Here is a 27631-nt window from a genome sequence, read left to right on the forward strand (position 1 = left end):
TGTTTGAAAATTACAACCCCTGGCAAAAATTATGGAATCACCGGCCTCAGAGGATGTTCATTCAGTTGTTTAATTTTGTAGAAAAAAAAGCAGATCACAGACATGACACAAAACTAAAGTCATTTCAAATGGCAACTTTCTGGCTTTAAGAAACACTATAAGAAATCAAGAAAAAAAGATTGTGGCAGTCAGTAACGGTTACTTTTTTTAGACCAAGCAGAGGGAAAAAAATATGGGCTCACTCAATTCTGAGGAATAAATTATGGAATCACCCTGTAAATTTTCATCCCCAAAACTAACACCTGCGTCAAATCAGATCTGCTCGTTAGTGTGCATCTAAAAAGGAGTGATCACACCTTGGAGAGCTGTTGCACCAAGTGGACTGACATGAATCATGGCTCCAACACGAGAGACGTCAATTGAAACAAAGGAGAGGATAATCAAACTCTTAAAAGAGGGTAAATCATCACGCAATGTTGCAAAAGATGTTGGTTGTTCACAGTCAGCTGTGTCTAAACTCTGGACCAAATACAAACAACATGGGTTGGTTGTTAAAGGCAAACATACTGGTAGACCAAGGAAGACGTCAAAGTGTCAAGACAGAAAACTTAAAGCAATATGTCTCAAAAATCGAAAATGCACAACAAAACAAATGAGGAACAAATGGGAGGAAACTGGAGTCAACGTCTGTGACCGAACTGTAAGAAACCGCCTAAAGGAAATGGGATTTACATACAGAAAAGCTAAACGAAAGCCATCATTAACACCTAAACAGAAAAAAACAAGGTTACAATGGGCTAAGGAAAAGCAATCGTGGACAGTGGATGACTGGATGAAAGTCATATTCAGTGATCAATCAATCAATCAATCAATTTTTTTATATAGAGCCAAATCACAACAAACAGTTGCCCCAAGGCGCTTTATATTGTAAGGCAAGGCCATACAATAATTATGTAAAACCCCAACGGTCAAAACGACCCCCTGTGAGCAAGCACTTGGCTACAGTGGGAAGGAAAAACTCCCTTTTAACAGGAAGAAACCTCCAGCAGAACCAGGCTCAGGGAGGGGCAGTCTTCTGCTGGGACTGGTTGGGGCTGAGGGAGAGAACCAGGAAAAAGACATGCTGTGGAGGGGAGCAGAGATCGATCCCTAATGATTAAATGCAGAGTGGTGCATACAGAGCAAAAAGAGAAAGAAACAGTGCATCATGGGAACCCCCCAGCAGTCTACGTCTATAGCAGCATAACTAAGGGATGGTTCAGGGTCACCTGATCCAGCCCTAACTATAAGCTTTAGCAAAAAGGAAAGTTTTAAGCCTAATCTTAAAAGTAGAGAGGGTGTCTGTCTCCCTGATCTGAATTGGGAGCTGGTTCCACAGGAGAGGAGCCTGAAAGCTGAAGGCTCTGCTTCCCATTCTACTCTTACAAACCCTAGGAACTACAAGTAAGCCTGCAGTCTGAGAGCGAAGCGCTCTATTGGGGTGATATGGTACTATGAGGTCCCTAAGATAAGATGGGACCTGATTATTCAAAACCTTATAAGTAAGAAGAAGAATTTTAAATTCTATTCTAGAATTAACAGGAAGCCAATGAAGAGAGGCCAATATGGGTGAGATATGCTCTCTCCTTCTAGTCCCCGTCAGTACTCTAGCTGCAGCATTTTGAATTAACTGAAGGCTTTTTAAGGAACTTTTAGGACAACCTGATAATAATGAATTACAATAGTCCAGCCTAGAGGAAATAAATGCATGAATTAGTTTTTCAGCATCACTCTGAGACAAGACCTTTCTGATTTTAGAGATATTGCGTAAATGCAAACAAGCAGTCCTACATATTTGTTTAATATGCGCTTTGAATGACATATCCTGATCAAAAATGACTCCAAGATTTCTCACAGTATTACTAGAGGTCAGGGTAATGCCATCCAGAGTAAGGATCTGGTTAGACACCATGTTTCTAAGATTTGTGGGGCCAAGTACAATAACTTCAGTTTTATCTGAGTTTAAAAGCAGGAAATTAGAGGTCATCCATGTCTTTATGTCTGTAAGACAATCCTGCAGTTTAGCTAATTGGTGTGTGTCCTCTGGCTTCATGGATAGATAAAGCTGGGTATCATCTGCGTAACAATGAAAATTTAAGCAATACCGTCTAATAATACTACCTAAGGGAAGCATGTATAAAGTGAATAAAATTGGTCCTAGCACAGAACCTTGTGGAACTCCATAATTAACTTTAGTCTGTGAAGAAGATTCCCCATTTACATGAACAAATTGTAATCTGTTAGACAAATATGATTCAAACCACCGCAGCGCGGTGCCTTTAATACCTATGGCATGCTCTAATCTCTGTAATAAAATTTTATGGTCAACAGTATCAAAAGCAGCACTGAGGTCTAACAGAACAAGCACAGAGATGAGTCCACTGTCCGAGGCCATAAGAAGATCATTTGTAACCTTCACTAATGCTGTTTCTGTACTATGATGAATTCTAAAAACCTGACTGAAACTCTTCAAATAGACCCTTCCTCTGCAGATGATCAGTTAGCTGTTTTACAACTACCCTTTCAAGAATTTCTGAGAGAAAAGGAAGGTTGGAGATTGGCCTATAATTAGCTAAGATAGCTGGGTCAAGTGATGGCTTTTTAAGTAATGGTTTAATTACTGCCACCTTAAAAGCCTGTGGTACATAGCCAACTAACAAAGATAGATTGATCATATTTAAGATCGAAGCATTAAATAATGGTAGGGCTTCCTTGAGCAGCCTGGTAGGAATGGGGTCTAATAAACATGTTGATGGTTTGGATGAAGTAACTAATGAAAATAACTCAGACAGAACAATCGGAGAGAAAGAGTCTAACCAAATACCGGCATCACTGAAAGCAGCCAAAGATAACGATACGTCTTTGGGATGGTTATGAGTAATTTTTTCTCTAATAGTTAAAATTTTGTTAGCAAAGAAAGTCATGAAGTCATTACTAGTTAAAGTTAATGGAATACTCAGCTCAATAGAGCTCTGACTCTTTGTCAGCCTGGCTACAGTGCTGAAAAGAAACCTGGGGTTGTTCTTATTTTCTTCAATTAGTGATGAGTAGAAAGATGTCCTAGCTTTACGGAGGGCTTTTTTATAGAGCAACAGACTCTTTTTCCAGGCTAAGTGAAGATCTTCTAAATTAGTGAGACGCCATTTCCTCTCCAACTTACGGGTTATCTGCTTTAAGCTACGAGTTTGTGAGTTATACCACGGAGTCAGGCACTTCTGATTTAAAGCTCTCTTTTTAGAGGAGCTACAGCATCCAAAGTTGTCTTCAATGAGGATGTAAAACTATTGACGAGATACTCTATCTCACTTACAGAGTTTAGGTAGCTACTCTGCACTGTGTTGGTATATGGCATTAGAGAACATAAAGAAGGAATCATATCCTTAAACCTAGTTACAGCGCTTTCTGAAAGACTTCTAGTGTAATGAAACTTATTCCCCACTGCTGGGTAGTCCATCAGAGTAAATGTAAATGTTATTAAGAAATGATCAGACAGAAGGGAGTTTTCAGGGAATACTGTTAAGTCTTCTATTTCCATACCATAAGTCAGAACAAGATCTAAGATATGATTAAAGTGGTGGGTGGACTCATTTACTTTTTGAGTCTAATAATAGATTAAATGCAGTGTTGAGGCTGTCATTCTCAGCATCTGTGTGGATGTTAAAATCGCCGACTATAATTATCTTATCTGAGCTAAGCACTAAATCAGACAAAAGGTCTGAAAATTCACAGAGAAACTCACAGTAATGACCAGGTGGACGATAGATAATAACAAATAAAACTGTTTTTTGGGACTTCCAATTTGGATGGACAAGACTAAGAGTCAAGCTTTCAAATGAATTAAAGCTCTGTCTGGGTTTTTGATTAATTAATAAGCTGGAATGGAAGATTGCTGCTAATCCTCCGCCCCGGCCCGTGCTACGAGCATTCTGACAGTTAGTGTGACTCGGGGGTGTTGACTCATTTAAACTAACATATTCATCCTGCTGTAACCAGGTTTCTGTAAGGCAGAATAAATCAATATGTTGATCAATTATTATATCATTTACCAACAGGGACTTAGAAGAGAGAGACCTAATGTTTAATAGACCACATTTAACTGTTTTAGTCTGTGGTGCAGTTGAAGGTGCTATATTATTTTTTCTTTTTGAATTTTTATGCTTAAATAGATTTTTGCTGGTTATTGGTAGTCTGGGAGCAGGCGCCGTCTCTACGGGGATGGGGTAATGAGGGGATGGCAGGGGGAGAGAAGCTGCAGAGAGGTGTGTAAGACTACAACTCTGCTTCCTGGTCCCAACCCTGGGTAGTCACGGTTTGGAGGATTTAAGAAAATTGGCCAGATTTCTAGAAATGAGAGCTGCTCCATCCAAAGTGGGATGGATGCCGTCTCTCCTAACAAGACCAGGTTTTCCCCAGAAGCTTTGCCAATTATCTATGAAGCCCACCTCATTTTTTGTACACCACTCAGACAGCCAGCAATTCAAGGAGAACATGCGGCTAAACATGTCACTCCCGGTCCGATTGGGGAGGGGCCCAGAGAAAACTACAGAGTCCGACATTGTTTTTGCAAAGTTACACACCGATTTAATGTTAATTTTAGTGACCTCCGATTGGCGTAACCGGGTGTCATTACTGCCGACGTGAATTACAATCTTACCAAATTTACGCTTAGCCTTAGCCAGCAGTTTCAAATTTCCTTCAATGTCGCCTGCTCTGGCCCCCGGAATCTCGAATCTGCATTGGGCAAGGTGATGATGCTGGAACTTTTGTTTGGTGCCGTTCCAATGAGATTTATAAAGATGACTGCCTGAAGAGAACATGTAAATGTCCACAGTCATTGATGATATGGGGCTGCATGTCAGGTAAAGGCACTGGGGAGATGGCTGTCATTACATCATCAATAAATGCACAAGTTTACGTTGATATTTTGGACACTTTTCTTATCCCATCAATTGAAAGGATGTTTGGGGATGATGAAATCATTTTTCAAGATGATAATGCATCTTGCCATAGAGCAAAAACTGTGAAAACATTCCTTGCAAAAAGACACATAGGGTCAATGTCATGGCCTGCAAATAGTCCGGATCTTAATCCAATTGAAAATCTTTGGTGGAAGTTGAAGAAAATGGTCCATGACAAGGCTCCAACCTGCAAAGCTGATCTGGCAACAGCAATCAGAGAAAGTTGGAGCCAGATTGATGAAGAGTACTGTTTGTCACTCATTAAGTCCATGCCTCAGAGACTGCAAGCTGTTATAAAAGCTAGAGGTGGTGCAACAAAATACTAGTGATGTTTTGGAGCGTTCTTTTGTTTTTCATGATTCCATAATTTTTTCCTCAGAATTGAGTGATTCCATATTTTTTCCCTCTGCTTGGTCTAAAAAATAACCGTTACTGACTGCCACAATTTTTTTTTCCTGATTTCTTATAGTGTTTCTTAAAGCCAGAAAGTTGCCATTTGAAATGACTTTAGTTTTGTGTCATGTCTGTGATCTGCTTTTTTTCTACAAAATTAAACAACTGAATGAACATCCTCCGAGGCCGGTGATTCCATAATTTTTGCCAGGGGTTGTATTATTCTGAACACTACTGTATGTCTTTAGCCTTTACCTCTCTGCTGAACAAGATGCTGCCAGAATTGTAGTCATTATCTCGGCTACTGTGAAGAAATGATCTATAATTCTTTGCCCTCAACACTGCGTCAAGTATTTCACAATTTTAGTAGGGTTTTCAGCTTGCTGTCAAAGCCAAGATTTTGATAAAGATCTGTTTCTGTCTTTAAACTCATTTCCACAAGAGATACTTGTTCACAAAGAAAAAGTGTCACAGTTTCAAAAATACCAATAGCTTTGCCAAAAAAAGAAAAGAAAAATAGAGTTGTCTTGTAATCACAGACTAAACTTTTTCCATGTCATACATCCATGGCAGTAAGTGGTGCCAAGTACCCATGAAACCAGTGTGCCACCCTGCTTCTCTTGAGCTGTTTTCGACCGGGCCGTCTCTGTGCCGCACCTTTAAGCTACACTCACGTTTGCACAGCGGACAAAGCGCTACACTCAGCATGACCAGCTGAATGGAATTGGGTTCCCAATGTAGCACGGGCTTGCATCATCATCATCACGTGATCTTGCTGTGGCAATCCCTTTGTGGTGAGGAAGATCGCCTCTCAATCGATTCCTGGACTGGTTGGTGTACGTGGAGATGACCGAGCAGGCCCAGTCTTGATATGCACAGCTTCTGACAGATGCTGTACATGGTGCCAGTAGATCCTCCTCAATATTGCCCAGTGAAAAGTCATTTGGCTCTGATTTATTTCTGATTTGGGGTGACTATTTAGTATTACTAATTTACCATAATGGAGAGAGTGACAGCACACCTCAGGTGATTTTCCAACGCAGCTCTCACTTGGCTGCATTTGGAGAACCCAAGTCATCATGACCTTTCAACAAAAGTCAGAGATAGCCCTTTTTTCCCAGCATTGGCACAGTCTTCCCGCTGGCGCGTCTTCAAGCAGTGGAACACTTCTTGATATCTCGGATTAATTTTTCTGTGTGCGCCATTATAAGTGGACAAAGTATTGTGTGCCACTGTGGCCACTCAGGCTGGCAGCAGCAGTTTTTCCCTCAAGACACTCTGCTCTGTCCGCCTTGTTTCAGCCCGTGCAGCTCGACACACAATGCTGCGTTCACACATAATGGAGACAAGTCACAAATGCCACGAAGTATACATTCTTGGCCACTGATCACGAATGCGATGATTTGGGGCGGAGGTGTCAGCAGTTACAAATACAGACAGTTCACAGAAGACATTTTCCATTGATGTATCAATGGGAATTGTTGTCCACACGGACTGTTTTGTGTGTTGCACCAGTGACTGAGCCAGAGAAGTCACATGTCTTATAGCTCCAGTGATGAGTTAAATAAAACTATAGCCCCGTTGGGCTAGAAAGATATATTATGTAGTCCGTTTTAGTTAATAAGAGGCAGAAAATAACATGGTGGCAGCGGTCACGGATTTTGACCAGTTTTACGTTTTGTAAGCTTAGTTTTTTGGTTCGCTCCCTTCGCCGCGGGAAGGAGGATACACCTGCTAGTCAGCTAATCAACACACGGCGTGGATTATTAGCATACGGACGCCTGAGCATGGAAGGATTAAAACCTCCACAGCGTCTGTGCATGGACTCAGGCAATCTCGCAAAGACTTGGAAGGTATGGAAAGAAGAGTTTTTGCTTTATGTGGACCTTGCGGTGGCAGATGACGATGAAACCACCAAGGTCAAACTGTTCGGCTATCTCGTGGGTGAGAGCGGGAGAGAGCTACTGGACACACTGATGGGTGACACGCCTAAAGCAGCATGGAAGATAGATATCATTAAGAAATTTGATGAACACTGCATGCCTAGCGTGAATGAAACTGTGGAACGTTTCCGTTTCTTTTCGAGAAACCAAGGCCTTAGTGAAACCATAGACTGCTATGTGACCGAATTAAAAGTGTTGGCGAAAACATGCAACTTTGAGACGCTACGTGACTCATTGATTCGTGACAGAATCGTGTGTGGTAGCAAAATGCTACCATGAGGGAGCGGCTGCTACGAGAGGACAAACTGACACTCGAGTCCTGCATCCAGTTGTGCCGTGCAGTGGAGTTGTCGCAGGAAAATGTCAAAACAATCTCCGGACCCAAAGTGGAAGAAGTGCATGCAGTGAAAGAGCCTGCGCGGAACAGACAGCTGGGGAACATCGTTGACTGTAAATTCTGTGGAAAATCGCATGAGAGAAATAAACAGAAATGCCCCGCGTACGGGAAGAAATGCAAAAAATGTGGCAAAGACAACCATTTTGCTGCTATGTGTAAAGCAAGTCAGCAGACGAGAAAAAACAAAACAGGTCCATGTAGCTGTATCTGACAGTGATGATTTTGAAGAAGTACTCAGTGTTACTGCACAGAAAGTCGACAGTGTGAATGTAGTGAATAAACAGCACAGTACACAGCTTTTTGCTGGCATGCTTCTTGGGAACAAGACTGTGAAATTCCAGATAGACAGTGGTGCTATGTGTAACATTATCCCAATTGACCTGATTGATCCAAACACAAAGTTGGAAGACACAAAGACTGTGTTAGTCATGTACAACAAGAGCAAACTGAAGCCACTGGGGAAATGCAAACTGAAACTGAGAAATCCAAGAAACCAGAAACTGTACAGGCTAGAATTCCAAGTGGTAGGGGAAGGTGCCACTGGACCACTACTGGGCAAAAAGCAAGCGAAGGCATGCAGCTGATCAAAGTGCAGTATGAAAACATCATGGCAATCGACAGCATCGTTACTACATCGCCAGATACAAGGGGCCAGTGGACCATGGACCAGATAAAAGCGGAGTATGCAGATGTGTTCAACGGTGATGGCTGCCTTGAAGGAGAGTATCGCCTGGAAATCAAAAGCTCAGTGAAACCGGTGCAGTTGCCAAGGCGCCAGGTGCCAGTTGCCATGATGAAGCCATTGAAGGCTGAACTGCTCGACCTACAGAAAAGAGGAATCATTGCACCCGTGGAGTGCAACACAGATTGGATTAATGGTATGGTGGTAGTGCAGAAGCAGAATGGGAGGTTGCAAGTGTGTATCGATCCAAGACCCTTGAACAAGGCGCTGAAGCGCAACCACTTTCCCTTGCAAACCATTGACGACATTCTTCCAGATTTGTCCAAAGCCAAGGTGTTTTAGGTATGTGATGTCAAAAGCGGCTTCTGGCATGTTAAGCTAGATGAGGAGTCAAGCTTTTTGACTACCTTTGCGACACCGTTTGGACGTTACAGGTGACTGAGACTCCCAATGGGAATCAGCCCAGCGCCAGAGGTCTTCCAGCGAAAGCTGACACAAGCACTGGATGATCTGCCCGGTCTGTACATCATCGCAGATGACGTCCTGATCACCGGACAAGGTGAGACACAAGAAATGGCACAGAGTGATCATGATGAGAAATTGAGACTGTTTCTGAACAGGTGCAGACAAAAGAACATCAAACTGAATGCAGAGAAGTTCAAACTGAAACAAAAGGAAGCGACATACATTGGACATCTCCTGACAGCGAATGGGCTGAAAGTTGACCCAGAAAAGGTGCGTGCCATTGAACAAATGCCAAGCCCAACTGATGTGAAAGCCGTGCAGAGACTGTTAGGCATGGTGAATTATTTAGCAAAGTTCTGCCCTCACCTCTCTGACCACTGTCAGCCGCTGAGAGAACTGACACACAAAGACTGTGAATGGAGGTGGTCACAGCAACATGAGCAGACGTTTGTCAAACTGAAAAAAATGATTGCAAACACACCGGTGCTCAAATACTACAGTCCAGAAGAGGAGCTGACTGTGCAGTGTGATGCGTCAGACACAGGCCTAGGAGCAGCACTGGTCCAGAGGGGTAAGCCCATAGCTTTTGCAAGCAGAGCACTCACACAGACAGAAAGGGGCTGTGCCCAAATAGAGAAAGAATTCTTAGCGATGATTTTTAGTTTGGAGAAGTTCCATCAGTACACTTATGGCCGTAAAGTTACTGTACAGAGTGATCACAAACCCTTAGAAAACATTGTGAGGAAGCCTTTACTAAGTGCTCCCAAACGACTGCAGCGAATGATGATGCGCATTCAGAAGTATGATGTGGATGTAGTGTACTTACCAGGAAGAGATATGGTGTTGGCAGACACCTTGAGCCGAGCTTACCTTCCAGAATGTTCGTCCTATGGCTCAGTGGAAGCTAAAATAGAGACTATAAATATGTTACAGCATGTGCCCATATCTGCAGACAGCCTTAGATCAATTCGTTCTGCCACAAAGGAGGATGCAACACTGCAGATTCTCACTGAAACCATACAGAAAGGCTGGCCAAATGACAAAGCAAAGACAGCTAGTGACATTAGGCCATACTTCTCTTTTCAAGATGAATTGAGTCATCAAGGTGGAATAGTGTTCAGAGGCGAACGTGTCGTCATCCCCTATGCACTCAGGAGAGACATTACGTGCCGTTTACACTCCTCTCATCTGGGTGTAGAAGGATGCCTACGGAGGGCCAGAGAGTGCGTATACTGGCCAGGGATTCATGACCAAATCAGAACATATGTAAGCAAGTGTGACATCTGCAGGTCAGTGGATTACAAGCAGCAAAAAAGAAACACTGATCTCACATGAAATGCCAAACCGTCCATGGGCTAAAGTGGGCACTGATCTGTTTACTTTTGACAACAAGGACTATGTAGTCACAGTAGATTATCACTCCAACTTCTGGGAAATTGACTACCTATCAGACACGAAATCTACATCAGTGATAAAGAAATTGAAAGCGCACTTTGCCAGACAAGGAATCCCTGATGTTGTCATTTCAGATAATGGACCACAATACTCCTCGCAAGAATTCAAAAGATTCAGCGAACGATGGGAATTCCTGCACAAGACTTCGTTGCCTGGGCACACTCAAAGCAATGGCAAAGCTGAATCGGCGGTCAAAACAGCCAAGAGACTGTTGCTCAAAGCAAAAATGGCTGGACAAGTTCCTTACCTCGCACTGTTGGATCACCGCAACACACCATCACAAGGCCTAGACAGCAGTCCAGCACAAAGACTTCTCAGCCGCCGCACCAGAACACTGCTGCCCACTAAAGCGAGCCTTCTGCAGCCAAAAGTGCAACAAGTGGAGCAGAGTCTGAAAAGGAAACAAGAACGCCAGTGTGCCTATTACAATCAATCAGCCAGAGATCTGGAAACGCTGAAACCAGGTGACTGTGTGCGAATACAACCATTCGAGCCGCACACATTGTGGAGACTAGGCAAGGTACTGAGGATCGTGGATGCAAGATCATACGACATCCAACTGCAGTCGGGTGGTGTTCTTAGGAGGAACCGCAAACACCTCCGGCGTGCCGACGCACAGGCTTTCAGTGAGCCTATGGACATGGACACTGATGTACCATCACCAGCTGTTCCTGACACACACACACCACAACATCTGACCAGGACAGTGCTGGTCAGAGTGACCTACCTGTGACCACTAGATCTGGTCGCATAGTGGTGAAACCACAAAGATTCAAAGACTTTGTGAGTCACTAGTGGTGAACCACCTATGGCCTTTGGGGGGGGGGGGGGGGGGAAAGAAAAAAAAAAAGAAGAAAAATATGTTGTAAATGGGAAGAAAAAAAATCCATTGTTATTACAAACATGTCTGTGTACGGAACGTACTAAGCTGGTAATGAGTTGATGAGGACAATCGTCTATAACTTTGATCTTGAATTTATTTAAAGTAAGAATATTACAATGGATGTCAATTTGAACCATCATTTAATTTTAATGATAACTACAACTATTTTTAAGTTCATCTTGCCTAGGATGTGATTAATATCTGAACAGTTGTGATTTATACTTTACAGATTAGATTTCCAGTAACAGTTATGAGTTATACCTTGTGGACAAGATTTTCAGTAACACTTGACCTCTTACCTTGACAGAATTTTGAATGTGTACATTGTTTACAAGTTAAGAGTGTAATCAAAAAAAAAAAAAGAGAAAGGATGTATCAATGGGAATTGTTGTCCACACGGACTGTTTTGTGTGTTGCACCAGTGACTGAGGCAGAGAAGTCACACGTCTTATAGCTCCAGTGATGAGTTAAATAAAACTATAGCCCCGTTGGGCTAGAAAGATATATTCTGTAGTCCGTTTTAGTTAATAAGAGGCAGAAAATAACAACTGATACCAATCAAAATTAGAAACAGTCCAGCAGGTAACAATATTCATCATGTCCATGACTAAATATACTAAAACAAATACATCACAATTGTACACATATCACATGTGATGTATTTGTTTTCAGTATATTTAGATTTTGTTGTGATTTGGCACTTTATAAGCCAATTAATTTGACATTTTATTGAGTCTTAAAGTAAATAAATATGAAATTGGTCACTAGATCCTTAAACTGGGCAAAATAAACTCTACATGGTGGATCCTTGATCGCTGGACATAAATAGGAATAAACAAAATCTGTAGTTTTGACATATCCAAACTGATCCATGATACCTGGTATGCGATATATAGGCCCAACACCATAGTAGGAGAAACATGCCCATATCATGATGCTTACACCACCATGCTTCACTGTCAACTGTGGCTTGAATTCAGAGTTTGGGGGTCGTCTCACAAACTGTCTGCGGCCCTTGGACCCAAAAAGAACAATTTTACTCTCATCAGTCCACAAAATATTCCTCCAGTTCTCTTGAGGCCAGTTGATGTGTTTGGCAAATTGTAACCTCTTCTGCACGTCTTTAATTTAACAGAGGGACTTTGCGAGGGATTCTTGCAAATAAATCAGCTTCACACAGGCGTTTTCTAACTGTCACAGCACTTACAGGTAACTCCAGACTGTCTTTGATCATCCTGGAGCTGATCAATGGGTGAGCCTTTGCCATTCTGGTTATTCTTCTATCCATTTTGATGGTTGTTTTCCATTTTCTTCACGTTTTTTTTTGTTGTCCATTTTAAAGCATTGGAGATCATTGTAGATGAACAGCCTATAATGTTTTGCACCTGCATATAAGTTTTCCCTTCTCCAATCAACTTTTTAATCAAAGTACGCTGTTCTGCTGAACAATGTCTTGAACGTCCCATTTTCCTCAGGCTTTCAAAGAGAAAAGCATGTTCAACAAGTGCTGGCTTCATCCTTGAATAGGGGACACCTGACTCACACCTGTTTGTTCCACAAAACTGACGAACTCACTGACTGAATGCCACACTACTATTATTGTGAACACCCCCTTTTCTACTTTTTTTTTTTTTACTAATAGCCCAATTTCATAGCCTTAAGAGTGTGCATATCATGAATGCTTGGTCTTGTTGGCTTTGTGAGAATCTACTGGTACCTTGATTCCCATGTAACAATAATATACTCAAAACCTGATTAATCTTTTTAGTCACATAGCACTACTATTATTCTGAACACTACTATATGCGATAGGCAAATGCATTGGGTTGGGTTGGGAACAGGCTAGAGGCTGGCATGGTGCATGGTGGATGGCTGCTTGGTCAGCAACTTTGTGCAGTTGTTCTGAATGAAAACCAGCGCAGGCACATTTGGGTATGTGTGCATTCAAATATGTTTTATTATTATGTTTTTGTTGTTGATGGTGAAACTAGAGCTGCAGAGCTTCTTAACAGGCCCCCTATTGTCTCCATGTGTTCAGCATTTTCCAATAAATGCATGTGTAAAGTTGTGGATGTCACACACACAATTCAGGGATGAGATTGGCAAATTCGATTTTCAGAGGAAAATAAGCCAGGGTCCAGGGCGGAGCCCTGGCCAGGGGGTCTGAAGCCAAAGCATTTTTGCTGTTTTAAAACATGTAAATTGCACTAAAATGATATTAAAAACTACTATAAATGCCAGGTGTTTATATCTATAATTCAAACTGTAAACCCTTACTAAGACCATCTACTGTACATGTGTATTTTTGTGACCAAAATATTTTTTCATAACTAGAACTTGATTTTCAGCATTCTCCACTTTCACCATGGCACACTTGTCAACAAACATACATGTATATCCTCAAATACATGTACATGTATAATCTAATGTTCTATGTCCATTGAACTGTCAGACCATATAAGGTTTATATTTAGTCGATGTGATCTCCACCTATAACACTGTCATCACGTGTATACATGTATATAATATACACACACATACATGTATATATAATTACAATGTTCTAGCACACTACAATAACGTCAAAATGTCTGTTTACATAATCCACTGACTGTGTGTGTGTGTGCGCGCGCAACACCGAAGAAAGGGTGGGAGAAACGCTTATATAACCTTTGCGCTGATTGGTCATAAGCTTTGTAATAACCAAAGAAAACGTGCGTAAGTAATAGCTTCGACTGCGCTTCGATACCGTCTCAGTTTTTATGATTTGTTGGTGGGAAAACTACCGAATATTGGAAGTTGAAAGACTACACAGTTGCCTCCCTTACACTACATGCTCATTGTGTACCTACTTCATACTGGTCACTGATCAGCACAGCATTACTTCCGCGTTCGGCTGACTGACAGACTGATCGAACTTGCTGCGTCGGCGATAACAAAGACCACTCAGTGTTCTGAATAGACAATTTTATTAAACAAAAGGGCCTGTCACAGTGGCGTATTCTATCAGACTCCTTAAAATAAAATAAAATAAACCCGCTCTCTCTCCTCTATCAGACTCTTAAGATAAAACCGCTCTCGCGTGCACACGCTCTCCCTCCCTCCCTCTCTCTCTGTGTCTCTCTCTAATCAGAGCTGCGACTCTTTAAAATAAACGCGTACTCGCTGCATGTCGATGTGCTCATCAAACACCCTGAGTGATCAGTCTGATCAAAGCTGAAAAGCGGTGTGACTCCAAAATAAACGCACACTCGCTGCATAAAAAAAATAAATAATAATAATGTTAAATGACTGTTTTTGAGCCGCACCACACCATACTTCCACAGAGGCAGAAAATAGCACTGAAACTTGTGCAGCATGGCACACGCGACTGTGTGCACATTAAAACGCGAACACACGCAGCTGCAAGTATGAACGAACACTGTTAAAGGCTGAGTACGCGCGTATTTTGGCCGTATTTAAATGAAACAACGCTGTAATGAGCAGCTCTACGAATACGTCACAGTGAAAGCCCCTAAAGGTACTCCTGGCATTAATTGTTTTTGCATTCTTACCCCCCCCCCCCCCCCCTAAAATTTTCTCAACGGATTTTGGACGTTTCACAAAATTGGTTGCAGCGCACCTTTTTTTTTTTTTTTTTACTTCAGTGTGTGTGCTTTGCTCTGAGGTCACAGCATTTATGGCCTCACAGATGCTCCCACTAACTTTTTTCCGTTTCATGTTTATTCCGTTTGACAAGTTATCAAATAAACTATCCCTGTGTGTCTCCACTTCATTTCCATTATCTGTACCTTGCACTCTGTATAATTTTGACTGACATGACACTATGGGGAATCCAAGCTCCCACGGTCTAATTACATGAATTCGTATTTTTAAATGGGGATGTAGAAAGGGAGGAGTTTGGCACATCTGCATGTGTGTTCAATTCCACGCTGATCGGGATGTACAAATGGAACATGCTTGGATCCATGCGTATGCACACTTTGATACATCTGGATACTTTTCTGCGTATGCCAGTTTCTGGGTTTTAACGTACGCCATGTTTCAGTAGAAAATCTTTGCACATGAGGCCCCGGGTCATTTGGAGACAAACTTCATTTTTTTTTTACTCAACAAATGAGAAACAGAAAGGAGTACTGTTAAACAGATGATGTATTTATTAAAGCACATTTCATGTGACATTCACCAATGAGCTAGAATGACATTGCTTCAGTAGAATACAGTACAGAACCAGCTAGTGTGCGCCGTAACCAGAACCTACCAACAGTCTGTCATCAGAACTTTAACAGACTTGCAGAGAGAACCCAGAGCTCTCACAGAACATTCACTGTCAGGTGCAGAAATACTTCAACACTGTGTTAGACAACGAAAACCAATATGCTCAAAGTGCAGCTTGAAGTTCAGCTGTTTTTTGTTTACGTCTACACTTTGAGGTTATAATTAGCATTTGTGTTCAATATGCTGCAGTGCACAGCTGAAAGAACAATAAATCTGTCAATGCCTAAATATTTACGGATCTACACCATCCACCATTAAGACCTTCGAACAATCAGATGCACTAAAAGCACCAGAAAACCGGCCAAGCAACCAATCAACACACAGGCACAAGGTTAAGATAAGTGCAGGACATGCAGGAGGGAACCACAAAGGCAGGTACAGAGGGATGAGGAGGAGGAGTGCTTTAGGGCAGAGCCAGAGATACTGCCGGTCCATGCTTCAGCTTCTGCATCAGTTACTAGTAAGTTATGTCATTTTGGAGTTGGGCTCAAATTATCTGCTAAAATTGAAAGCTGAAGCCAAGCTTTGAAATGCAATAATTTAACTCGATGCAGTATTTTAGAACTGATTTGGTTTGAGGTGACAGCCGTGTTTAATTTATCTAGAATATGCTATAGAGAAGCAAACAGCATTTGGGGGAGTGACATAGGTTAAACTGTGAGTGAAACAAAGACAAAGATATCATCCACACAATGGGTGAGTGTGCCTGTTGGGGTTAATGGCTCAGATCAGGGATCAGTGTCTATCTGTTCTGCTTGATGGGAGGGGGCACCTTGATGTCCTGTCCACGCTCCAGTTTTTTCTCACACTCGATTAAGTAGTTGACGCCGTCGATCACTGTCTGCACGAGCTGGACCTGAGTAAGGGATGTGTCACATTTTAGCATGTTTAAAAATGACCAAATAGACAACATAACAGTACAAAAACTGTCACATGTAGGTATTTACAGTATCATTTGTTAGGTGTACATATACAGTGCATCCGGAAAGTATTCACTGCTTCACGTTTCCACATTTTGTTATCCTACAGGCTTATTCCAAAATGGAGTAAATTCATTTTTCTCCTCAAAATTCTACTCACAACACCCCATAATGACACTGAGTTTTTTGGAAATCCATCCATCCATCCATTTTCTTCTGCTTTATCCGGAGTCGGGTCACGGGGGAAGCAGCTCAAGCAAAGCCGCCCAGACCTCCCAATCCACACACACCTCCCCAAGCTCCTCCGGGGGAACCCCGAGGCGTTCCCAAGCCAGCCAAGAAATGTATTCCCTCCAGCGTGTCATGGGTCTTCCCCAGGGCCTCCTCCCAATGGGACGTGGCCGGAACACCTCTCCAGTGAGGCGTCCAGGGGGCATCCGGAAAAGATGCCTGAGCCACCTCAGCTCGCTCCTTTCGATGTGGAGGAGCAGCGGCTCAACTCAGAGCTCCTCCCGAGTGACCGAGCTCCTCACCCTATCTCTAGGGGAATGCCCAGCCACCCTGCGGAGGAAACTCATCTCGGCCGCTTGTACTCGCAATCTCGTTCTTTCGGTCATGAGCCAAATCTCATGACCATAGGTGAGGGTCGTGACGTACATCCATCAGTAAATCGAGAGCTTTGCCCCCCTGCTCAGCTCTCTCTTCACTACGGCTGTCCGATACAGTGACCGCATCACTGCAGACGCTGCACCGATCCGTCTTTCAATCTCACCCCACATCGGTCCCTCGCTTGTGAACAAGACCCCGAGATACTTAAACACCTCCACTTGAGGCAAGGATGCTCGACCGACCTGAAGAGGGCAAGGCACCTTTTTCTGGTCGAGAACTATGGCCTCGGATATGGAGGTGCTGATTTTCATCCCGGATGCTTCACACTCGGCAGCAAACCGCCCCAGTGCACGCTGAAGGTCCTGATTTGACAAAACCAACAGAACCACATCATCCGCAAACAGCAGAGATGAGATTCTGTGGTTCCCAAACCGGACCCCCTCTACACTCTGGCTGCGCCTAGAAAGTCTGTCCATAAAGGTAATGAACAGAACTGGTGACAAAGGGCAGCCCTGGCAGAGGCCAACGTGCACTGGAAAAAGGTTTAACTTACTACCGGCAATGCAAACCAAGCTCCTGCTGCGGTCATACGGGGACCGGATAGCCCTTAGCAAAAGACCCCGGACCCCGTACTCCCGGAGCACCCCCCACAGGGTGCCCTGAGGGACACGGTCGAACACCTTCTCCAGATCCACAAAACACATGTGGAGTTGGGCGAACTCCCATGAACCCTCGAGCACCCGATGGAGGGTGTAGAGCTGGTCCAGTGTGCCATGACCAGGACGAAAACCACATCCATCCTCCTGAATCCGAGGTTCAACTATGGGTCGAATTCTCCTCTCCAGTACTCTGGAATAGACTTTACCGGGGAGGCTGAAGAGTGTGATCCCCCTATAGTTGGAACACACCCTCCGGTCCCCCTTCTTAAATAGAGGGACCACCACCCCGGTCTGCCAGTCCAGAGGCACTGTCCCCGACCGCCACGCGATGTCGCAGAGGCGTGTCAACCAAGACAGTCCCACAACATCCAGAGACTTAAGGTACTCAGGACGGATTTCATCTGCCCCAGGAGCCTTGCCACCAAGGAGCTTTCTGACCACCTCGGTGACTTCGGCCTGGGTGATGGATGAGTCCGCTTCTGAGTCCCAGTCTCTGCTTCCTCTTCGGAAGACATGACAATGGGATTGAGGAGATCCTCGAAGTATTCCTTCCACCGCCCGACAACATCCCCCATCAGGGTCAACAGCTCCTCACCCGCACCGTAGACAGTGCTGGTGGAGAGCTGCTTCCGCCTCCTGAGGCGTTGGACAGTTTGCCAGAATTTCTTCGAGGCCGACCAATAGTCCTCCTCCATAGCCTCCCCGAACTCCTCCCAGACCCGAGTTTTTGCCTCTGCGACCGCATGGGCTGCAGCACGCTTGGCCTGCCGGTACTTGTCAGCTCCCTCCGGGGTCCCACTTACCAACAAAGACAAGTAGGACTCCTTCAGCTTGACGGCATCCCTTACTTCCGGCGTCCACCACCGGGTTCGGGGACTGCCGCCGCAACAAGCACCAGAGGCCTTGCAATGACAGCTACGAGCGGCCGCATCGACAGCTACGAGCGGCCGCATCGACAATGGAGGTGGAGAACATGGTCCACTCGGACTCCATGTCTCCAACCTCCCCCGGGATCTGGGAAAAGGTGTCCCGGAGGTGGGAGTTGAAGACCTCGCTGACACAGGGTTCCGCCAGTCGTTCCCAGCAGACCCTCACGATACGTCTGAGCGGCTTCCTCCCCTCCCAGCAGATCCATCTCACCACCAGGTAGTGATCGGTCGACAGCTCAGCCCCTCTCTTCATCCAAGTGTCCGAGACACGTGGCTGAAGGTCAGATGATACAACTACAAAGTCGATCATCGACCTCCGGCTCAGGGTGTCCTGGTGCCATGTGCATTTATGGACACGCTTGTGCTCGAACATGGTGTTCGTGATGAACAAACTGTGACTAGCACAGAAGTCCAACCACCACTCGGGTTCAGATCGGGGAGGCTGTGCTTCCCGATCACCCCTCCAGGTCTCACTGTCGCTGCCCACGTGGGCGTTGAAATCCTCCAGGAGAACAATGGAAATTCTTTTTGGAAATTAATTTAAAAAATAATAATATAAAAAAAACTAAAAAACGACATGTGCATAATATTCACATCCTTTGCTCAGTACTTTGTGTCATGATCTGCAGCTGCTATGATTCTGGACTTTTTTCCACTTTTTGTGTTTTGAGCCTTTTGCGTCTTTTAGTCATGTCATATATTATATATATAAATTATTTTGTTGCTTTATTATGCTTTAGTCACTAATTGGTTATTTTAGTATTTATCTTCAGTGTTTTCATCCATTTGTGTTCCTTTTAGTTTTTATTGCATTTTCTGTTTGCCATTTATTTTGTGCTGTGTGGTCACTGATTTGAGTTTATTCTTATTTTCTGCTCATCAGTTGTTGCATTTATTCTTATACTTTGATATGGGTTGGTCCAGTTCTAGTTTCTATTATAATCTTTGATCCTCTTGTTTCCCGCTATGTTGATTAGTCACGTCATTTCCCAGTTTTCCCCTTCTGTTTTGTTCATGTTAATTATTGTCTGTTGAGCATGTCACATTTCTTCACCATTGTTTTTTTCTGTCTTATTATTTTGCCCGTTTGCTTTGTTTTTGTTCTCACTGCACTCTCCTTTGTCTACCCTGGCCACGCCCCCTTCTAGAACCTTAACTGACACCTGCGTCTTGTTCCACTAATTACACCACCAGTTACTTCAGCCCTCACAGTCTCTCAGTCCCCTGCCAGATTGTTGAATGTATTTCATTTTCCAGCCCTCACGTTGTCTTGATCACCCTGCCCGGTATTTGACCTTATTTTGCCCTCGACCTCGTACTTGTCTTCACCTCTTAATGCCACCACGCCGTGTTTTTTGACCTCAGCCTGTTTTCTGGACCAAGCCTCAGCCTCACATCTGTCTGTACCTTTGCCACCTGTGTACCGAATCCCTGCCTGTTTCTACAATTAAACCTAATTCTAATCGCACCTGCTGTGAGAGTTTGCATTTGTGTTCACCTGGTTTGTGCGACTCCATGAGACTTTGTTGATGCACTTTTGGCAGCAATTACAGCCTCAAGTCTTCTTGAATATGATGCCACAATCTTGGTGCACCTAAGTTTGGGCAGTTTTGTCCATTCCTCTTTGCAGCACCTCTCAAGCTCCATCAGGTTGGATGGGGAGTGTCGGTGCACAGCCATTTTCAGATCTCTCCAGAGATGTTCAATCGGATTCAGGTCTGGGCTTTGGCTGGGCCACTCAAGGACATTCACAGAGTTGTCCTGAAGCCACTCCTTTGATATCTTGGCTGTGTGCTTAGGGTCATTGTCCTGCTGAAAGATGAACCGTCACCCCAGTCTGAGGTCAAGAGCACTCTGGCGTACAGGGCTGCATTGGGATTGGGTTGGACGTGACCCAGTGTAAATCTTGAGGGAGTACGCAGTTAGAGCTTCACTGCGGGTGGAAGCGGGCGGCTAAGAGAAAAACACTGCGGGTTTGGAAGCGACAGGATAACACAGTCAACAAAGGAGAATTGTGTAGAAGTGTCCACATGCTACTTTCAGCTTAAATAGAACGTCTTTAATTTAACAGGAGCATGGACGGGAAGAGCGCCAGAACAGGTACACCAACACAGATGCAGCCACTGCATTGTTTCATTTAAGAAATGAAACAACCCCATGAATCTCTTCATTAGTAGTCTAAATGATGCGTTTTCTCCCATGGGGTGGGAGGAGACACCAAATCAATGCACGTCTATTACTGTGTGGGCATAAATTCTCCGAGTTTCACGGTGCACGTGGGACTGAAAATACACATTGCGGCAATGGGTCGAGTGTAACACACACGTTGCAGTTTTGGGCGGTTTAGACGGGCGGCCAGCTCTAGGAAGAGTCCTAGTGGATCTGAATATATTCCATTTATGAATGATGGAGGCCACTGTGCTCACTGGGACCTTCAAAGCAGTAGAAGTACTAACCAGTACCATCCAAGTACTAACCAGATCCTGCTCTGCTTAGCTTCTGAGATCTGACGGGATCAGGCTGACACAGCGGGTGGTGTTAGGGGATAATTTTGGGTTACAGTTTTTTTTTTTTCCTCAGGTAAATATGTTTAGTAATATATAATAATATATATTACTAAACATATTTACCTGAAAAAAAAGAAGCTGTAACCCAAAATTACCCCCAACACCACCCGCACAAAAATTTTTGAATTCTATAAGCTCTGAAATTTAATCTGGGACTATTCCAGACAATAAACTGCAGTGCAGCATCAATTTTAGTGAGGAAAAAAGACAACTTTCCTTATTCAAATTCACTCCAGTAATATTCTGCCCTTACTAAGAAGCAGCAGTTTTCAAGCTTGGCAGATAGTTCTGGAGGAAATCACTGAAGAAATTAACAAATTGAAAATATGGTTTGACAAATTGTCATTAAACTTAACTAAAACAGGGATGGGATGAAGTGGAGGTGTAAGAGTCACTAGGTGTTCACAGAAAACATTTCTATATTTATTTATGTTCCTTGTTAGTTGGTTTTATATTTTCTGTTGTGTTTTTTAATCAGGCTCCTTTTGTCTCTTTCTCTAAAATTGTATTGTAGCATTATTAGTTATTATTACTATTATTGTTACTGCTATTATTATTAATATCTAAACAAAAATAAATTTAAAACAATACAATTTGTAATACATTTGACTCTTCGATGACAAACGCTGAGCCATTAATTATACAGAAAACAAATGCACATAAACGTGCTGAAATGCGAACAACTTAATGCTAACTTTAACATTGAAAATGCTATAGACACACTAATGCGTTAGCATCTGTCCCATTTTTAAGTTATAACATACATCTATCAACTGTTTCAGAAGACCATAACAGGTCAGTTTAACATAAAAAGGTAAATATTACTCACAGACATGTGCTCTTTGTGGTTTTAGCAGGGAAAAATTAAGATAAAGCGAAATAAAACCAAAGAAGCAGCAGGCAGGATCAATGCTTCATTGCTTCAAGCTTCAAAGAAGAGCCACACTGCATAAACAGTTGATTACAGAACCTGCAGGGGTTCTGTAATCAACGTAGAGACATGATCATTTTCCCGACAAACACCCCCAAAAACAACGGCCACTCTGAAGGACCGATATGGAAACCGTTAAGCAAAAAGCCTATTGATGTCGGTGGATCGAATCATTTCTTAACAATACCCGAAGAGAACCAGGTTTCGATACTCAACCTTACTAAGCATTACATTTATCATACAATACCAAAATATCACAGAATTTACTTGTTTAAATGATATCAGCATTAAATTATTGCCATACCTGTATTTATCTTGTGTAATATTGGAAATAACAATGAGAAATTGAAGAGGTAGAAAATTTGAATGATGCTGAGATGTGGCGCGGGAAGCAGGCAGTGTAAACACCCACAAAATCCAAATATGCTCATATTCTGGTTTTTAAAAACCTGAATATAACCCCTGGGTTACTCCATTTCTAACCTGAATATCAGGTTATATAAACACCCATTGGGATATATATATATATATATATATATATATATATATATAGATATTCTAAAGCTTGCTCAAATACGGTGTGAGTGAAGAGTCTCTCGTTCCCTCACAGAGAGAGTAAGAGACAGGCAGAGAGAGAGAGAGAGAGAGAGAGAGAGAGAGAGAGAGAGAGAGGGAAGGAGGAGCAAAAAGTGTCATTAGATGTAAAAAAGCAGCGAAACAATTTTAATAAACGATCATCTTCACCACACAGCCCCAGTGAAACAGTAAAGTGTGAAAAACTGATTCAGAAAGTTTTTTCATCCAGGATTCATCTTTAAAAGAGCAGATTTACTCCTTTACTTCTTCTAGAAGTATTTTTTTCATTTTCTTTTTATTGTTGTTTTTTATGCACCAATGACACCAGATCAAATTACTTGTATGTGAGAACTTACTTGGCAATAAATTTGATTCTGATTTGACAATCAAATCAGTCCAGATTTAGCTCTTGTTCAAACAAGAGCATTAGGGGTTTATATATATATATATATATATATATATATATATATATATATATATATATATATATATATATATATATATATATTTTTTTTTTTTTTTTTTTTTAAATACGTATGCAATTCCACTCAAAAATGTTGAGAAAAAAAAACTAAACTGTCAACATGACAGAAAAAACTCTGCCTGGACTCTTACTGGACTAAAGGTACAGTGTCATTTTTAAAGAAGAGAGCAAATGTTATGTCCATCGAATATTAATGTGTTTTTAAACTTTTCAATGTCATTTATTTTCTTAACAGACAGAAAAATACAAAAAAGAACTTTGATATTACAACATAAGTGTAATTTTTTGTCTATTATTCTTGCTGTCAATGCATCTAAAACCAGTCAAAATGACTTGCAACGAGCGCCGCCTCGGACGATATTTGCCAACAGCACCGCTATGCTAAAAATTTCTGGAGAGAACCCTGTATCATGTGTGCACGAGACCACTGTATGGAGTGTGCGTTTGTTGCATCTTCTTACAAGATTCTGTGGCGGGAAACATTAGATAACGAACATCACATCGATTAACACGCCTTTTGAAGAATATATTGAACAGAATGTCTTTTCTCAAACCTCAGAAACCAGGCCAGATACCAGGGAAAACACCAGTCAAACGCAAAGCATCAACCTCTGCAAGTGCAGACGCTTCAAAGAAGAGAAAGGAAGAGAGAGAAAGTTTGTGAGTAGCTGGACACAGGATTATCAGTGGCTGGGGCACAATGAAGAGGACAACACAATATACTGCCATGTCTGCCGGGATTTTCCTTCAATTGCAGACCAGTAAGTCATTTTTAAATGTTGAAATAAAAGAATTTGATTTGCTTTATCAAAAAACATACTGGCAAATGATCATGCATTGAACAGTGATGAATTCAGAAAACACACAGGAGAGAAGCAGATGCATATTGGCATTTACCAATTATTTTAATTTTTTCACCATTTATGAACAATTGCACAAGAGAAACATTATAAGCTATGTCTTGGTTAACTGATTAAAAGGCTAGAGGCTATGCACGCAATATGTAATAAAATTTATTTTTTGGAAATTCAATTTTACCACCCACACAGGAAAGAAGCAATTTATGAAAAAGTGTAATTTCAGGACTTCCACAGGAGCATGCCCCCAGACACCCCTAGGTGACAAGCACCATTGGCGTATGTATTGCGTGCCTTCAGCACGCTTCATGCAGCTCGTGCCTGCGGCACTCGCTTGTCCGGACAACCAGCTTTTCCTATAGGACAAGTAAACCGCCAGGGTTGCTTGTCCTATGGACAAGTACACTAAAAAGCTTAATGTCAATGCCTGCAGGAGTAACTGTCTGCTTAAGCATGCAAACGGGTTATTCCTAATGATTCAGAAACCGGAATATTGACCTTATCCCGAATATTAACAGCATGTAAACGTAGCCACTGTCATCTGTGTGCTTGCTCTTGGGGTTGGTAAGGTTAGACCTTACTTGTGTGAAGCGCCTTGAGGCAACTTGGTTGTGATTTAGCACTCTACAAATGAAATGAAATGAAATGCACTGTCAACTGTGGGACTTTATATACAGACAGGTGTGTCTCCTTTCCAAATCATGTCCAATCAACTGAATTCCCAGTTGGACTCCAATTAAGCTGTAGAAACATCTTGAGATTGATCAGTGGAATCAGAATACACCTGAGTTCAATTTTGGGCTTTATTGCAAAGGCCGTGAATACTTAAGTACTAGAGGATGACATTTTTCGGGAATTCCCATGGGTCACGTGATTCCTGTGGGATTCCCGCGGGATGGGAGTCAAAATTTTATCAATCCCGTGATTGGGATGGGACGGGAATAAAAATGAACGGGAGCGGGCAGGAGCAGGAATGCCAAAAATAGATGATGATTTTCATCTATTTAAAACAACCAAAACGCATTCACACTGGGCGCGATCAGACGCTACTAATTCGCGGGGGTCCCGTGGCGATGGATGCGTCTCCTTCGCCCGGTGTGTCGCTCTGCTTTTGCTGCGAAAATTCGCCCCGGTGCGTCATCAAATAGGAGGAGCTTCCATTCCGCTCACCGGCTCCGTTTGTCAGTCAAGTTAACATGACGGACCTTGATCACATGGAGCGAGTTGTTGTGGAAAGCTCCCAATACAGAGAGTATCATTATTTGCTGCAGGAGCTGAGTCTGGATGATGGCTGCTTTCAGCGGTCCTTCCACCTCTGCAGGCCCCAACTTGAGGACCAACTGTCCCGTTCACGCGCGCACAAAAAAAAAAAAAAACCTTGCTGCAGCTCGCTCTTCCACCAAAAAACTGTCATAATTGTGTTTAGAAACTAGTCACCATTTGTTTTATTATACATATGTGTAGTTAATAAAATATTCTCCACAGACGATTCACTCGCACGTGCACGTAAGAAAAAAGAAAGAAACTCCACTGCTTGCTGCAGGGCTGCTCCTCGCTCTTTCCCCCCCCAAAAAAAACTCTGTGATAACTGTGTTTAGAAACCAGTCACCATTTGCTTTATTATACATCTGTGTAGTTAATTAATAAAATAATCTCCACAGACGATTCGCTCGTGCGCGCACGTAAAATAAAAAGAGAAAGAAACTCCGCTGCTTACTGTGGTGCTGCTGCTTGCTCCAAAAACTCTGTCATAACTGTGAAATAAAGGACAAAAGAGACATAATTCCTGCTCACAGGCTGCTACGAGATACAGGACATGTTCACATCTTCAGTCAAACAGACATCTCCACGTCACTACATATTCAGTCCCTGATTGATCATCACGGTGCGAGACATACGGGAGTGGGATGGGAGTGGGAGCCATCTTTACAGGAGTGGGACGGGATGGGATTTATGTTTTTACTCCAGTCCAGGATTGGGACAGGATGGGATTTTTTTTCTGGGAGCAGGATGGGACGGGAGTGAAAATCCACTCCCGTGTCATGCTCTATTAAGTACATATGATATTAGCTTTTATTTTTTTAATATATTTGCAAAAATCTAAGAAAAAAAAATCATTTTTCCACATTGTCATTATGGATTATTGTGTGTAGAATTTTTTCTAGAAAAAAAGAGAACTTCATTCATTTTGGAATAAGACCAACATAAAATGTGGGAAAAGTGCAGTTCTGTGAATACTTTCTGGATGCACTGTACCATTCCCATTTACATATTGGACAGTTATTAGTGAATATAGTTACAATTTTCTCAGGCACCTCTGAAACACCACAGGCAAAATACCTACAGTACACAAGCTAGACTGCCAAATGTAAATATAAGTAATGTACACTCCTGCACAGCAGTAGTGCTCTTGCATCCCAATAAGAAGGATCATAAATGAAGGTCATCTGTGTCCCAATCCGCATGTACACAGTACATCTGGAGGATTTGTTATGATGACCCTGAGCAAAAGCATTGCTTAGTTGGATCTGGTTGAAATGAGAATGCATAGAAGGACAAAGCTGGACAGATACAAGGCGACACAAGATCTGTCTTCTTCAGGCTGATTGACCAAGGTCAGCCTGCTGTGTGTTTGAGTGGAGATATCTCACACAGGTGTAATGACAGTGAGCATAATTTTTTAAAAAGTTTCTTTTCTTTCAAAGTCTGCTCTGAGTCTCTGTGGGTGTCCTTGCTGTGGTTAAACTGAAAACCAAGTTAGACCCACGACACATTAACAACAAACGCTTACGCCCCCAAACACAAACATGCCTAAAATGTCTTTCTGAGGATGGCAAGACATAAAATATGCTCATAAAACCTTATTACCTCACAATCAGATTGCGCTTTCCACATAAATACACAACTTCTTGATTGTTCCTACTCAGAGACTGCAAACCAGGGACAAATCCAGAAGGAAAGAGGGTGTTGTGGATGGGTGCCCTCTACAACACCCCTTGATTAAAGGCCCACTTTTTAAGACATTATTCATACTACTACTAATAATAATAATAATTAGTTCTTGTATACATCTGATGCTCTTGAACACATAGTCAGTGATGTAACATGGTGTCCTCAGGTATTTCGGGTCTTTCAACAATAATACACCCTATTCCAGGTGACCCCACCATGGTTGATCAGATCACTGTGTTCAGGTGGCATTCACTTGTCTGTATGGACCTTCTCTCCAGATCCAGAGCCATCTTGAGGTTTTTTTCTGCTGCTTCGGTGATGTTCTTGATAGCTCTGTTCCTTGCTCCTCCTGTGATGCCCAGTATGCTGAGGGCTCTATGGAGTGACTGACCCACAAATCCTCTACAGCCCATTTCAATGGGCAAACACCTCCCCTTCCAGCCCTGCTCTTGACAGCCGATGACCAGATGTTCACATTTGGTCATTTTCCTTTTGTGAGCCTCCCACAAACGGTCTTCCCTTGGCATCGCCAGCTCCATGATAACGATGTTCATCGTAGCTTCTGAGACCAGAAGTATATCTGACCTCAAGGTGGTGCTGATGATGTGTTGCGGGAATCTCAGCTGTTACTCAAAGTCCATAAGGAGCTGCCAG

The 27631-nt window shown here is 42.6% G+C and overlaps 1 protein-coding gene and 1 long non-coding RNA gene across 2 annotated transcripts in view; both read right to left on the reverse strand.

The window, feature by feature from the left end:
- Positions 1-8839: 8839 nt before the first annotated feature.
- LOC117515038 lies at positions 8840-15886 on the reverse strand. The gene is made up of 3 exons (XR_004562009.1): positions 15635-15886; positions 11762-11763; positions 8840-8850 (listed from the first exon to the last, which is right to left on the reverse strand). It is a non-coding gene; the product is annotated as an uncharacterized LOC117515038 (long non-coding RNA).
- Positions 15887-16003: 117 nt separating this feature from the next.
- The window catches only part of LOC117515304 (creatine kinase U-type, mitochondrial-like), a 48697-nt gene continuing 37069 nt past the window's right edge, over positions 16004-27631 (reverse strand). The window contains exon 9 of the mRNA XM_034175798.1: positions 16004-16349. Coding sequence (XP_034031689.1) covers positions 16236-16349 — 114 coding nt within the window. The 3' untranslated portion in view covers positions 16004-16235. The remainder of the gene's footprint in view (positions 16350-27631) is intronic.

This window comes from Thalassophryne amazonica, chromosome 8 (assembly GCF_902500255.1).
Source record: "Thalassophryne amazonica chromosome 8, fThaAma1.1, whole genome shotgun sequence".
NCBI classification, from domain to species: Eukaryota; Metazoa; Chordata; class Actinopteri; order Batrachoidiformes; family Batrachoididae; genus Thalassophryne; species Thalassophryne amazonica.